Genomic DNA, 15,066 nt, shown 5'->3' with positions numbered 1-15,066 from the left:
TACATTACATTACATTACATTTAGTCATTTAGCAGACGCTTTTATCCAAAGCGACTTACAAATGAGGACAATGGAAGCAATCAAAAACAACAAAAGAGCAATGATATATAAGTGCTATAACAAGTCTCAGTTTGGATACATATTCAAAAAACAATATTATTGTCATGTTTTTGTCATTATTGTCATCCCTGTTTCTTTTCTGCATTTCACCTCTATTCTACCTTGTTTCCTGATGTAGCTTTCTAATAAACCTGACACTGTATACTATGAATTTTGTTGGCTCTGTATTGAACTGCTTATTATGTTCCTATTTTTAGCTGCTTTAGATAAAAGCATTTGCATTAATGTATATGCTAAAAGAAAACTGTACCACTAGACCTAGTCACTGTATCAGAAGTACTATTTTTACATATATTTTCAGTCAATAAAGCTATTGTTAACTATTACAATATTGCTAAATACAGCAACAAATAATATGGAAAATATTATGAAATAAGCTTAAAGAAAGAAAGAAAGACTTATACATGCATAATGAACTACTAAGTTGCTAAAAAATGCTCAAGTTGCTAAAGGTTATCTTTAAGTGATCTTGCCTAGGGCACCAAGAGAGAAAGGGCTGGTACATCAAAAAAAAAAAAAAAAAAAGATTGGTGCATGACACCCCTGGCAACAGGGTTTCCACAGTCTGAAATTACAGCTTATTATTCAGTCTTGCTCAAGGCAGATCTGTGATACAACAAATAAAGCAGTTTAAGCTTTCTTTAGAGATTTGTCTCCTGGAGATGAGTTGTATAAAACATGACTGCAAAGTTTGATCTTAGGCTGCATGTCTGAGCACCAGGGAGAGGAGAACAGCAGTGCTGTCAACCTCAGTGCGGCTTATTTGTTGCTGTGCTGCTCTGCAGTGACAGGAATAAATGCACAAAGCGCTTGACTTAACCCGCTCTGATATGTCTCTTTCTTATTATGATGATTTTATTCTTTCAGCCTGAGAGTAAAGCTTCTTTAGCACTTCTAAATTTTATCCTTGAATGAGTAAGATACAAAAAAGAAAAATAGGAAAAGAAAAATACACACAATCACACTACCTGGCCTGCTGGATGGCCTCCACCCATTCATCACAGTCTGACTCCTCCTCTGTCCGCAGTTCCAGAGGCTTCTGTCCATCATGCCCGAAGACGACAAGGAAATAATGCTGAAGAGATAGACAGACAGACACAAACTGAGAAGTTAGCCTGTGTGTGTGTGTGTGTGTGTGTGTGTGTGTGTGTGTGTATGAGTGTGTTGAACCTACTAAACTTCAAACTGTACTACAGGCACTTTTCATGAATAGTGTATTTTAATGTTCTATTTTAAACCATTACAGGCATTTTTGTTGTTAAAACTATTAGATGCTAATTATTCCATGCTTAGTAAAATAGCTGTATGAAAAGCAGCTATTTTTAACACATCAAAATTAATTAATTGTGGCCTGTCTCACTTCACGTCTTAACTTTCTCAACTGTATTCAACAACAAAACCCAAACAATGTCACCATCTTGACATAATCTGCAGAATCTATTTAATTATTTTTATATATTTACCTGTTTCCCACATTTTCTTCACAACCCTCTTACCGTCTGTTTTTTTCCACAATTTGGATCCTTTACTACAAAATGGAGAGAATAAATAATCTCAGTTTTACCACAAAATGCAGTTCAATGCATGTCAAAAAAAAAATATATAATAATAATAATAATTTAATCATTCTATATCATTTTGATGTATATTGCTAGAAAATCAGGGTTGCAAAAAAAAAGGAATAGCCATTTGTTAAAAAAGAAAAGCAGTTCAGACATTATTTTCTACCTTAATTGCCCAAAGCACTACAGTCTAAAATATGAAGATTAGGGAAAAAAATGACAACCACAAGAGGCCTGCTTTTAGATATAGCTATCAGAGCACCTGCTCTGTATTAGAAACAGCAAGCTTTTACTGCCAAAACACAAATGCTGACAAGCATTGTGAAATAAAACAGGTACAGGGTTATGAGAGTCTGAGCACTATGCGGCTTGAGGCCATCTGCAAGGCAAATAAACAGATACAGCCCCTTAACAGCAGGTGTGAGAGGAGTTGAATCAGCTATTGTCATAATGACCTGAGGGAAAATGCATGGTGTGAGCTGGTTAGCATGTGACATTAATAAGCAGCTTCACAAAGCATTTCACTTTAAATGTATTGTTTTTTGTTGTTTCCTAGAGTTACAGTTGAGTAGGGCAAGCAAGACCAAAATAAATAATATGGGAAAGCACAGTGTATGAAAAGCTCCTAAATAAATAAATAAAAACAGAATAGAATAGAATAGAATAGAAGTCTCATTTTCAATATAATATCTACTCTGACATCAAATTCAGACAGTCTGTAAGAGGATTTTATATATATATATATATATATATATATATATATATATATATATATATATATATATATATATATATATATATATATAATATATATATGTGTATGTGTGTGTGTGTGTGTGTGTGTGTGTGTGTGTGTGTGTGTGTATACACAAATTATTGTACATCCATTAATGTCAGCAAAATGAAAAGCAACTAGCTATTTGTTTATATAGCGGAATGAACTATTACTGCAATCCCTGCATAACCATATACACTGGTGCTGCTTCAAAGACACTATTAATGAAATATCAACTACATCAAGGCAGTCAAACTTAAGCATTACTAACCACAGCCTGACATGTATTTAAAAAAAAGGAATTGTGGCTTGGCCTTTTTCAAACATTGAAAATCACTTGGGAATAAAAAAACACACTCTAGCAGCATTTAACTGACATTGAGAGCAAGCAATCACAGTCTAAATGCAAGAAAGCTGATTATTTTCATCCCTTGGTGCTGGAATTAACATACACTTAGAATCCATTGGGAAATAAGTCTAAAATATATAAATAATTCTAACTAGTTTATATAATTTCATAAGGCATCGTTATGCATATAAATGCAATCTACTAATTCAAAGGCTTAGGGGTCAGAAAGCAGAACATATTGCATTTGTTTGTGTATCTGACGTTTGCATTTATTTCTCATCTGCAGCCGACACTAATGAAATGAGTGACTTCAGCTGGTCATGCAACAGCAAACACAGTTCCACTCTTGCACTTTAGGTCATCGCTAGATTCGCGAGGAGACAAAATACATCGCAAATGTTTGAGTCAGTTTGTGACTGCCATGTACTGTATATGTCAGAGAGAGAAAGAACTGTTTGTGTGTACAGATGTGCATATGCTTCCAGTATATGTATGCACACATATATAATCACAAAACTGCAGTTGAAGTCAAGTTCAAGGGATTAAGCATTCAGTGTTTTCTAGCACAGACAGGCATGAGAGGCCTTATGTAACCCTCCCTAGATCTATTTACAGTCTCTCAGGCTGGCTGCCTCTCTGGACGTCCTCCTGCACACTTCTCTGGGCGTTTAAATTGCACATAAACAGAAGGATAAAATCAGCACCAGGCATTCTTACATATACAAAACCATCTCTACGCTCTCAGAAAAAAAGTACAAAACTGTCACTGGGGTGGTACCCTACTAATATGAACACTTTAGGTAATAATTAGTACTTTTAAAGTACTAATATATAACTTTTTTATTGTTTAGGGGTAAAGTTTGTACCTTTTTTCTGGGAGTGTATGTAAGCTATTGGTAAACCTAGCAGAACCTACTTAAAGGGATAGCTAGTTCACTCCATCATCATTTACTGACCCTCAGGTTGTTCCAAACCTGGTTCTTTCTCTCTCTCTCTCTCTCTCTCTCTCTCTCTTTTTTTTTACTACAGTTGCCAGTAGCATTATCTTCCATAGTATGGAAAAAAAAAGCTGTTTGGTCGCTAACATTCTTTAAAATATCTTCTTTTGTTTTCAACAGCAGAAAGAAACTCATACAGGTTTGGAACAACATTACGGTGAGTAAACGATGACAAAATGCTTATTTTTGAGTGAACTATTCCTTTAAATATCTAAAATCGTCTGCAGCATCCAACAGATCTACTACAACCAGCCACTGTGGTGTCTGTTTAAATTGTTGGTAACACTGTAACACTTTACAATAAGGTCTCTTTAACATCAGTCAAAGGAATAGTTCACCTAAAAATGAAAATTCTATCATTAATTACTCACCCTCATGTTGTTCCAAACCTGTAAGACCTTTATTCATCTTCAGAACACAAATTAAAATATTTTTGATGAAATCTGAGAGCTTTCTGACACTGCATAGACAGCAGCGCAATTGAAATTATTGAATAAAGTCATTATAAATAAGTAGTTGTTTTTTGTGCACAAAAAGTATTCTCGTAGCTAAAGTAAAATTACAGCTGAACCACTGATTTCACATCAATGTCCTTACTACATTTCTGGGTTTCTTGACAGAATTTTCTTTTTTGGGTAAACTATCCCTTTAATGCTTTAGCTAAAAGCATTTATTAGCTTCTGTTAATGTTAAAATTATTAATTTTTTATTACTAAGATTAATACATGCTGTAAAATGTATTGCTCACTGTTCGTTCGTGTTAATTGATACATTTAACTAATGTCAACAATTGAAAACTTATTGTACCAAAGGTTTAAACCAGCTACAATATTTGCAGCACCCAGAGGCTTTTTTTTTTCAAACAACAGACTAAAGAGGTTTGTGAGCAGCCTTGGTGATAGGATGAGATAAAAACAATGTCAAAACAAATACACAGACATCAGAGTTAATACAGAACACAATATTACATCTCTGCAATCATAAGCCCTGGAGTAATCTTTTAAATGGTTTTTGCAAGGCTCTAGTGTATACTGACATTTCCTGCGATAACAGGAAGTAATTTGCTCAAACTCATAACACTCACTAAGAAAGACAATCAGATTTTACACAAAAAGTACATTCGAAAAGGAGATCGACTTCTATAAATGAAAAATGGTCTGACAACACAAGATCATATAAAATCAACATATGATAATCATTTCAGGACATGTTTAGAATAGTCGGGTAACAAGATTTCTTTTGAACTTGAAAAAAAAATGTATCATGGTTTCCGCAAAAATATTAAGCACCACAACTGTTTTTAACAGTGATATCAACAGTGATAATTCAGCTAGCCATTGCAGGAATAAAATCCATTTTAAAAGAATAAGCTGCAAGAATGCTGGTTTATATGCAGAGCAAAATCTGGTCGCTCACCTAAAAATCTACACTTTTGTGCTGATCAGGTTTCGTCTAAACCATTTGTGACCTTAAAAAGGATAGTGAAACAAACCCAAAAATGAAAAATTTGTCATCATACTCGCCCTCAAGCTGTTCCAAAACTCTATGATTTCATTGCTTCTGCTGAACACAAAAGAAGATACAGTATTTTGAAGAATGTTGGTTACCAAATAGTTGACGGCAGTCTTTGACTTTCACAGTATTTTTCCATACTGTGGAAGTAAATGGCTACCGTCAACTGTTTGGTTACCAACATTCTAAACTCAGGTTCGGAACAACTTGAGCATGAGTAAATGATGACAGAATTTCCATTGCATGACTGGTTATTAAATATAATCAGTGCAAGACTGTGCATAAATGCAGTCATACTTAAGTTTAGATAACATTCTAATTCTAGATAAAATAACAATAATCCCAAACTACAACTTCACAAAAAAGACTGATATACTATTAATAGAGCCAAATATTCTCTATGAACAAAATAGAAGAGAAGTAGCCCACATGGACACTGACCTAATAAACTAAATCATCGGTGCTCTGCCCCTTTACACGCATGAGCTCTTTTCAATGCGGGTGAGAATGGACCGGTGTCAACCCCTCACTCACAACCAGTTATGTCGGTCTTTCCCCCTGGAACTGTCTGACTGAAATATTTCCTAACCTATTTCCTCACACAAGTCATACATTTGTGAAATTCTGAAGCCCTGTATTCACAAGGCCATGCCCCAAAGCACTGAATTATATGAAGAGTGTCTATTCTGGGCTGAGCGCTTATATGGAAGCCGTACACACAGAACACTCTTGTTCGACTCACAGGAGGGCACTGAACTATGCCGCCACATTAGTGCCCAAGGCCAACACAAACCAACAGGCCTGGTGAGCAGGGTGAAGATTTGGCCCAAAACCTCTAAATCTAGTCACCGAACCCTCCACCAATACACAAATTCATCGCTGCATGTATCCGCAATAGTAATTTGCTCTGGAAATCTGCCAAGCCTACAGAAGGGAAAAACAGAGCGGGCGCGTGAGAGAGACAGAACCTCTTGCATAACATTTCTTAACAAGTGTCAAGCATACATTTAAACCTTCACTTTACCAAACAAATTTCGTTTCCATGACAACACAGTGCTCTGCGCAAGAACGGCGCTCAATAATGCTTTTTGGTCTGCATTAATTACTACCGCTTTCTTCATTCAGCGCCTTGCCAATCTTCATTTAAACTTCCTCGTCTATTAGGTTGACAGGAGTTATGTTATGAATACATTCGGCTTGCCTTCATATTTGCTATGATCTTAGCACTGTAAATGACGATATGTTGAAAAAAAACAGCCTAAGGTGATTTCTGCTGGTTTGATGTGGTTTGAACAGTTGAACAGCCAGCTGGTTGACTCCCAAACTCCCAATAAAACCAGCAAAACAGAAAAAACGTAGACTTATTGGACCCATATTAAAAATAAAGTTTATTTATTGGCATTTTTGGTTCCATCAAGAACATCCATGGAACCTTTCCATTGGTTCTTTATAGTAAAAACAGGACATATAGGCCATTAAAATGTTCTCCACTCCAAGAAAATAATGGTTCTTTTAAGAACTAATGGCACCAAAAATGGTTCTTCTATGGCATCACTGCAAAACACACTTTTGGAACGAGTGAATCTTAAAAATAAAGGTTCTTTATTGGCATCTATGGTTCTATGGAGATTCTTTAACATCCATAGAAGCTTTCCATTCCACAAACGGTTCTTTATAATGGGAAAAAAAGTTCTTTAGATTTTAAAGAAAGAAAAACTGCTTCTTTCAAGAAATGTTTACTGAAAGCTTCTTTGGGGAACCATTTATTCATTGAGTGCCTTCATTTAAACTTTCTCGTCTATTACGCTGACAGGAAATTGACGTTTGGCTCACCTTTTGCAAATCATATTTGCCGTCATCTCAGCACTGTAAAATGACAATGATACATAGAAAAATAAACAACCTAAAGCCCGAGACACGCACGTTTCTTGGCCATCCCAGATTGGCATCATAAAACAATCGTGGTGATTTCTGTGTTCGTGGCACCTAACCGGTGGTCCTATGTCCTACAGTGAGAGAGCTTCAAAGACGGCCGTTGTCAGTCTTGCGACCAAAGATAGCCTACAATCATTTTCTGGCAGTGTCAGAAATTCAGCATGATCATCACAAAATGTGTGAAGGAAGAAGGGATGGAGCTGTCAGCTTTGCTCTTGGTTTTTCAGGAAAAGTGTTGATGTTCGCCGTCTGGATGAAATAGATGATGCTTTCTGCTCTCACTCCTGCTGGGTGCTTACTGATACTGTTTACAATCATGCGGTTTAGCTGTGTGCTATGTCTGTACTTATCTTTGCAGCTACAGCCAGATATAAAGCAATCAATCACAAAGCAATATTTGCTGCTGTCATAATACACCTTTGTGGTATGTTTATGACAGACAGATGGCAGTAAAAGAAATGGAGCAGGTCCTGCTTTTTCTCAGGGTGACTGCACTATTTTTCAAGCTTTCAATCAAGATTTTATAGAATCTATTGTAATATCCCATCTCAATGATTTCTTGACATCCATGCAATATTTAACACAGAGGATAAAGTGGTCTGTCAATAATATTTGAGTTTTGAAGAAATTAAGGCTGGAATACAGTAGACAACTTTTGCCCAGATTTTTGTCCTGATTTGCAGTCTGGATAAGTCAGCACTAGCTTCCAATAGTCAGTCTATGGTTCTGTCCGGTCTACAGATATCAAACGTTTCATATTTTGTACAATTTTAAACCACATTGTTTTCATTTGCCATGCATTTCCTAGAAATGAGCTGCACGTTTCTATGCAAGTTTGTAGGATTCGGAATAACTTAAAAGTCTGGTAGTGTGTAATTCCCAGTCTTTTTTTCTGTAACCATCTACAAAGTCATGTAGTGTTTTAAAATCTGTTCAGATTTTAAAAGTTGTATAGGATGTTACAGTCTTTACCAACAGCATAAACAAGCCTATATGGTGAAGTAGTTCTTCCCATGCAAACTATGCTACTTAGACTGGTCTTGACAGTTGGGAGATCAGCTTGCTGATCAGGTAGACAAGTTTAAACATACTAAGACTAGCAAACTAAAGTATGTGATTGGTGCAGAGGGAACCCAAAGCTCAACTTTGTTTGGAATGAGATGTGAATATTTTGAAAGTTACTCTGAGACAATACCATATATACCAAGCGTACATTCACAGGCTAATATTTTAGTGTTTCAATAAGCAAGACTTCTCCAAGTACTGTTTATATATATATTTTTTTAACTCTTATATTACATGATATATATATAAAAAATGAAAAATTAAAAGAACTTTCTATGTGCAAATTTTGCTATGGAACATGAAATGTGGTTTCTATCACTGGTGAGCATGGAGCGGGAAATGGAAAACCCAGAGTGTGGCTGGAATGGAGTGATTACAGAACACTTTCAGCAAGAAGAGAAATTGCTGTCACTCCACTTCACTCATACGCTCTGCAGAAAAACACCTTAGGCTGGTTTAAGCTGTTATTTTTGGAAGGGTTTTGGCAGTACGAACATCAAGCTCCCAGACCCTGTCTCTAATCTGTGCCTCCACAAGAGGAGTTGCACCACACAAGGATCAGATGGAACTAATTTAGTTTAGTGTTCTCCTACTGATCACATTATCAACACAGACTATGGAAATCTCGTGTAGTCTTTAAACATGTGGACCAGTGGCAAAACATTTTTGAACCCTTTGAGCACACAGAGAAAAATCTAATATTCAAAGGGAATTTTAACAATATATTTAAAAATAAAACACTTGGCAGTGATTGAGAATCACAGTAATTTTTTTTTTTTTTTACAAAAGTACAACTGATGAAAGTATTCATGAATCTTTTTCTATTTGATTAATGTCCAGCACTTACTCTCTTATGACTTATTATGGGAGAGTAAGAGTGTTATAAGAGTGTTGATTATGTGTGGATTGAATTGATTTTTACTTCTTACTAGTATCTATAAATATTACATGTAAAATCACTTCCTTAAAGTTGAAGTGCGCAATTGCTGTGCCTCCATTTGGATTTGCAAAAAAAAAAAAAAAAAATGGCTACGTTATAATAATTGTCAAAGAAACAATAGGAAGATCATTGCATCATGTGCTCAGTACATAGAACTGTGTTTAGATACAGTGCAGCACTGTGACCTTTCATGCAAATGGTAGTAGCTCTAAATATAATCCTATAATCAACACTTTTCATAATTAATTTATCTCGTTATAGTAAAAACACAGTAAAATTTTTCAAGAGAGTTCACATGTACTGCTAATTTCAGGCTAAATTCAGAGTAGAAAATGACCGTTTATATCTAAATTATGACCATTTTTGATGAGGAAAAAAAGTAAACAAAAAACATACAAGGATTATAAGCGCACCTCAGGAAACATAAAATCATTTTAAAAATGCATTTCACAACCTCTTTAACGAAAAACACAAATTATGATTCGCAATAACACAAAGCAACAAAACAGCAGGCTTCACATCCCAAAACAATATTTTTCACTGGGACCTGTCAGTTTAATGCTCCCAATCTAGAGCTTATTTCTAAGGCCAATTATCAAAGCTGAACAGCTGGGAATACGTTTCTCCATCTCTCCTCTTAATCTAGTGAAAATATAAAAAATATCTTGAGCTGGAGGATTTCCTCACAAAACGTTTTGTTAATAAGGAACACAGGGATGAAATAACTTTCCCTGTGAAACTACTGTAGTTTAACGCTGAAATACATCAGTTTAATTGGAATAGACTCACATTATATCTGATCTCGTTCTTCCGATGGTAATGGTAATGGTAATGATAATTCTCGAGGCGCCATGGTGGTGGAACTGTCATGGGGCGTGATAAATTTCATACATTAAAAGTGTATGAAAATTTGTGATCATCTGCTTTTGTGTGAAGATGGACGAGCTCACATAAGATGCCGAAGAAAGAAAAAAAAGCATGGTAATTGCCCTGGAAATAGTCTCTTAATATGAATAATTAACAATAGCTGTTCAATAATAGCAGCTTCTTCACTGTAGACATTGAAAGGTGGGTCCAAATGAAAATAAATACTGCTCTATTTTATTGACACCAGCCCAGTTTTAAGTGTCTGCACCAAATCAACCAGATAAACTACATTGCCGCCTTTTCTTACTTAATTTTACATAACTTTAAGATCAACAGTTACCCTCTTCCTGAGATCACCATCTATTCAGTCACAGTATAAATCTTTATCATCAGATACAAGGATACTTGATAAAATCACTGCTTATTTAGCATGATGTTTTATCAACACAAGCGCATCGTGTCCAGCTGTGCGTATCTCAGAGCCTGATGGCAGCATAGGATGACATAACTCCCACTCGGGTGTGAACAGTAATGAGACAGCCAGTAGCGATTCTTTAATGTTATTAATAACTGCAGTCAGGAGAGCAAATGTGTAATCTAATATCATCATGACGTCAATGGTCATGCTCAGCATATATTAACAGATCAATATTAGGTAGATGGTTTAATATTTAGTTTGTTGTGTAGGGAACACTGGGTGGGCAATATGGCAACAATAATGTATCAGTTTTTTCACTATTTCAGGACAATCATTGAATTATTGTCATGTTGGTTTCACTATTTTGTAAGTTGTCTGATCACGACAGCCTAACTAATTTCCCTATTTTAAAAACAAATCATCCTTATAGAGTAAGAAAATATAAAATAAAAATAAATGGCAGACATTTAGGCAAAAGTGGGCGGAGACAAAAAAAATCTTTGTCAATATTTTATCTTTGTTAATAAAAAATAAGATCAAAGATACACATTTAAATACACATAACATATAAATAAAACAAACAAACAGTGTTGTATTATCAGGAACAGCTGTTTTATTTAGCAGTTGCACTCAAGAAATTGAATGAACAGATATAAAAATAAAACAATATACACGTCACTGTATACATTACAGTATTGAGTCTTATTAAAGCAACTGTATTAAAGTTGTTCAGTCAAAAGCAGTGAGTGATTTTCCTCTTTGTATTTTGTTGTTATATTAATGTTAAAGGGATAGTTCACATTTACTTACTCTCAACTTGTTTTAAACCTTAATTAGTTTCTTTCTTTTCTTTCATTTGAAGAATGTGGGTAACCAAACAGTTGTTAGTCCCTAGTTAGTATTTTTCCCCCCACTATCAAAGTCAATGGGGACCAGCAACTGTTTGGTTACCCACATTCTTTAAAATGTCTTATTTTGCATTCAGCACAAGAAAGAAATGAATACAGGTTTGGGACAACATGAGAGTGAATAAATAATTACAGAATTTTCATTTTTAGGTGAACTATCACTTTAAGAGCTGCACGCATCTATACAGGCACGCATCCATTTTTCTCTCAACTGTCTACTTTCACTTTGTTTATACGTAAACCTTGTGTGCTTTTTAGTGTGCACACACTTCAGGTGTACATGCTCAGAAAAGGCACATGTCAGATACTTTCAGTTATTTTAGCAGTAACAAAAACAATCCATTATGCTGTTTAATATTGCAAATGTGTATTTGTTTTTATATTATTTTTAATTTATCATAAACACTGGTTTGTAGCAAGAAATACAAACTGTAAATAATTTTACAGTTTACTGCACTTTGTGCTTTGTTTCTTCTAGTTATTTACATTTAGCAGCTAACAAATTAGAAATATTGCGCAGCCACGGGAAATAACTTTGGCATTGAAAAATAAGGTGAATAAAGTATGTTCAAATAAATAAATAAATAATTTGGGTAAATGTCATAAATAATGATTACATGTTATTAATGTATTATTTGTAAAATATTTTTGTCAAAATATCTATGTTACATAAATTTACAAATTCATTACACATTCAAACTTTTTTGTTTGCAATACAGAGCAATATCTATGATTAAAACTTTAAGTAAATTAAATAAATAAATCCGTTTTAAAAAATAAGGTGAATAAGGTATAAACTTGGAAGGGAATACTCCCTTAAAAGGGAGTATAATTTTGCAGCTCACGGGGGTTTGGAGCAGAGATACGTCACACTATTTTATTTGTTTGTTTGTTTGTTTGTTTGTTTGTTTTTTAATGGATGAGTATGTTATTTCCCAGGAAGAAGAATCATGTAATGCTGACTGTTTTTGTGACCTGTTATTAACAAGAGTCTTGCAAAACAAACTGGGACTAAATGCAATGAAAAGACAGATGTCACGTTCCACATGCTCTGTCCTTTCTTGCAAATCATGGAGTGGAAATTAAACTATATTAGAAACACCTGCTTGTTTTTCACTCCAACATTTTCCATTTTAAATAGTATTTTTGCTGCCCCATTATCTTAGTTGTGCTTATTATATCAGCTCATGTTGTAAAAAACATTATTGTGCACTATCTGTGCCTGAACAGGACTATTAAAACAATAAAACAGGTCGTAGAGTGAAGTGCAGTGCAGCAGAAAAGGTCAGACTACTTTAACTTTTTTCCACAACACATCCATCTGATGATCTGCTGGGAATTAGGTGGGATTTCCCAACGTATGTATTTTCCCTAATTAGGAAAACAAACTCATGTCAGGCATCTGTTAATAAAGATGTGAAACACCTTGATTTTTAATGTATTTAGGGTGTGTGCTACATTCATCTTAAATGCATTAATTACAGTAAATGCCTGATGCCAAAGGACAATTTTTTTTTATTTCAGCTGTCACACCCCTTGTGCTGAAATAGCACCATGTATTTGAACTGCAATATGAAACTGCAGTCACAATTGAACTGCAGTGATGATGCACAACCTTGAGCTTGCATAGCTAGAAGTGTCTGCATCCACATATTTGCTCAGAGTATGTTTCGGGTCTGAAACTAAGCATGCGTGCAATATTCAGAAAACACATAACTGCACCTACAGCATACACAGAGATTTAGACTGACATCTGTTTAAACAGACTTCATACTGGCACCTTTCCTCTTCTTTCATATTTCTATAACTCTGTACCTGCTCATTTTATGAGAGCAAACCTACTCATCGTGTGCTTTTTTTTTAAAGTCTGCTGGAAAGGATTATCTACATGTTGTAGTCTCTCAGTCGGATTATATCAATCCTATGCACAGCACACATTAATGCCTACTTTCAGATAAACAGAGCTACAGACATTGTGAGAATAACATGCCTACTGGTACAGTAAGTGCTGCTCCAAGTATACTAACCCCTTACAAACACTTCTAACACTATGATATAGTGTGTCTTACAATATCAACAACATTATATAAGAGATTGGTCACAGTCAATGTAAACCGATCAATAAGGAATGAGATAATACTGCTGTAAGAGATACAAGCTTATTGGCATCTGTCTTTCTCAGTATAATCTTTAATAATACTAGCAGCACACTAACATCAATAACCTATGTGGGTTAAAAAGCAATGTTCAGGTGTCCTTACATAAGAACAGCTTTAGGAGATCCAACAGACTAAATTCTCTTTAATCAAAAAAATCACTACATATCAGATGACAATCTATTAGCAATAGGTTGCAAACTGAATCGAAATTGAATGTCTTTTTCTTTCAAATATGTCATATAGTAATTTAATACTAAATAGTAATAAATAGTAATGAAATAGACATAAGCAATAAGATGAGTAATAAATCATCTGGTCTGTACTGATGAAGTAACTATATTTAACTGAGTTCAGGCTGTATCAATTACAAGTAATTAAGCATTTGATCTGATGCTGTAAACAAACAATATCAAATGGAACACCAATGTCAAAATCAAGTTTACTTCATTTATATAGTACACTTAAACAGCCACAAGACTTACCAAAGAGCTTCACAATAATAAACAACATAATAAAATTAGTAATACAAAAACTGTATTCAGTTAGATAAAAGAAAAATTGGAAATACAATAGGCAAGAGTATAATTTCTAATAGGCCAATGAAAACAAATAAGACTTAAAAATAGTCAGGCTAGGGGCTGTTCTAATCTCAGCTGGCAACACGGTCACCTCTACGCTTGAGTCTGGGATGCGGAATTCTACATTTCATAACACTGAAATGCAGACTACATGTAATATCAGTCAATAAAATTAAATGGATGGTTCATAATAAAATGAAAATTCTGTACATGACATAACTTTCCTCTGTTTAACACAAAACAAGATGTAAAATATCAATGCAGACTGTCAAAAAGGACAAAAAAGTAAAACAAATGTTGTCCAGACATGATTTATTCTTCTGAAGCTGCATAAATAGCCACAAATAAAAAATTTGTGGACAGAACAGACCACTCTATTCACTCTCAATCTTGCCTGCTAGCTTAACAGCCCATATGCTCTTAAAAATATAGTTATTTATTTATTATTATTTATTTTTGGCAGAGATGGCATAGATTAACCATTTCCTCACACTTTTTTCTTAGTGTGAAGAACATTTTAATAATCTGATGAAACTTTTTACAGTATAAAAAACCTTTTGTGCAATGGAAAGACTGCATGGATGTTAAAGGTTTCTAATGGAACCGTAGATGGACATAAAGAAACATTATTTTTAGAGTGTGGTCACGTTTTCTTCCATTGTATGGAAAAGAGCAATCAAGACATTCAGCTAAACATCTACTTTAAGTTTCACAAAAGAAAGAATATGGGTGAGTAAAATAATTAACTGATGAGCCACAATTAGAATTTGGGGTGAACTAAGTCTTTTAATAGTGCAAGTGTTGACAACGTATCATTGACTAATTTCTCTGGCTGAAAACAGAAAGACAACTCAAGCAAAAAACACATAAACAAAGCAAA

The 15,066-nt window shown here is 34.6% G+C and overlaps 1 protein-coding gene across 4 annotated transcripts in view; it reads right to left on the bottom strand.

The window, feature by feature from the left end:
• LOC109056230 (ras-specific guanine nucleotide-releasing factor 2) overlaps window positions 1–15,066 on the bottom strand; it is a 56,244-nt gene that overhangs the window by 36,468 nt on the left and 4,710 nt on the right. For all 4 annotated transcript variants that reach the window (XM_042724668.1, XM_042724665.1, XM_042724667.1 and 1 more), the window contains exon 2: window positions 1,089–1,195. In XM_042724668.1, the coding sequence (XP_042580602.1) occupies window positions 1,089–1,195 (107 nt within the window). The remainder of the gene's footprint in view (window positions 1–1,088; window positions 1,196–15,066) is intronic.

Source organism: Cyprinus carpio, chromosome B5, assembly GCF_018340385.1.
Source record: "Cyprinus carpio isolate SPL01 chromosome B5, ASM1834038v1, whole genome shotgun sequence".
NCBI classification, from domain to species: Eukaryota; Metazoa; Chordata; class Actinopteri; order Cypriniformes; family Cyprinidae; genus Cyprinus; species Cyprinus carpio.
This window is presented reverse-complemented; position numbering and strand designations above follow the sequence as displayed.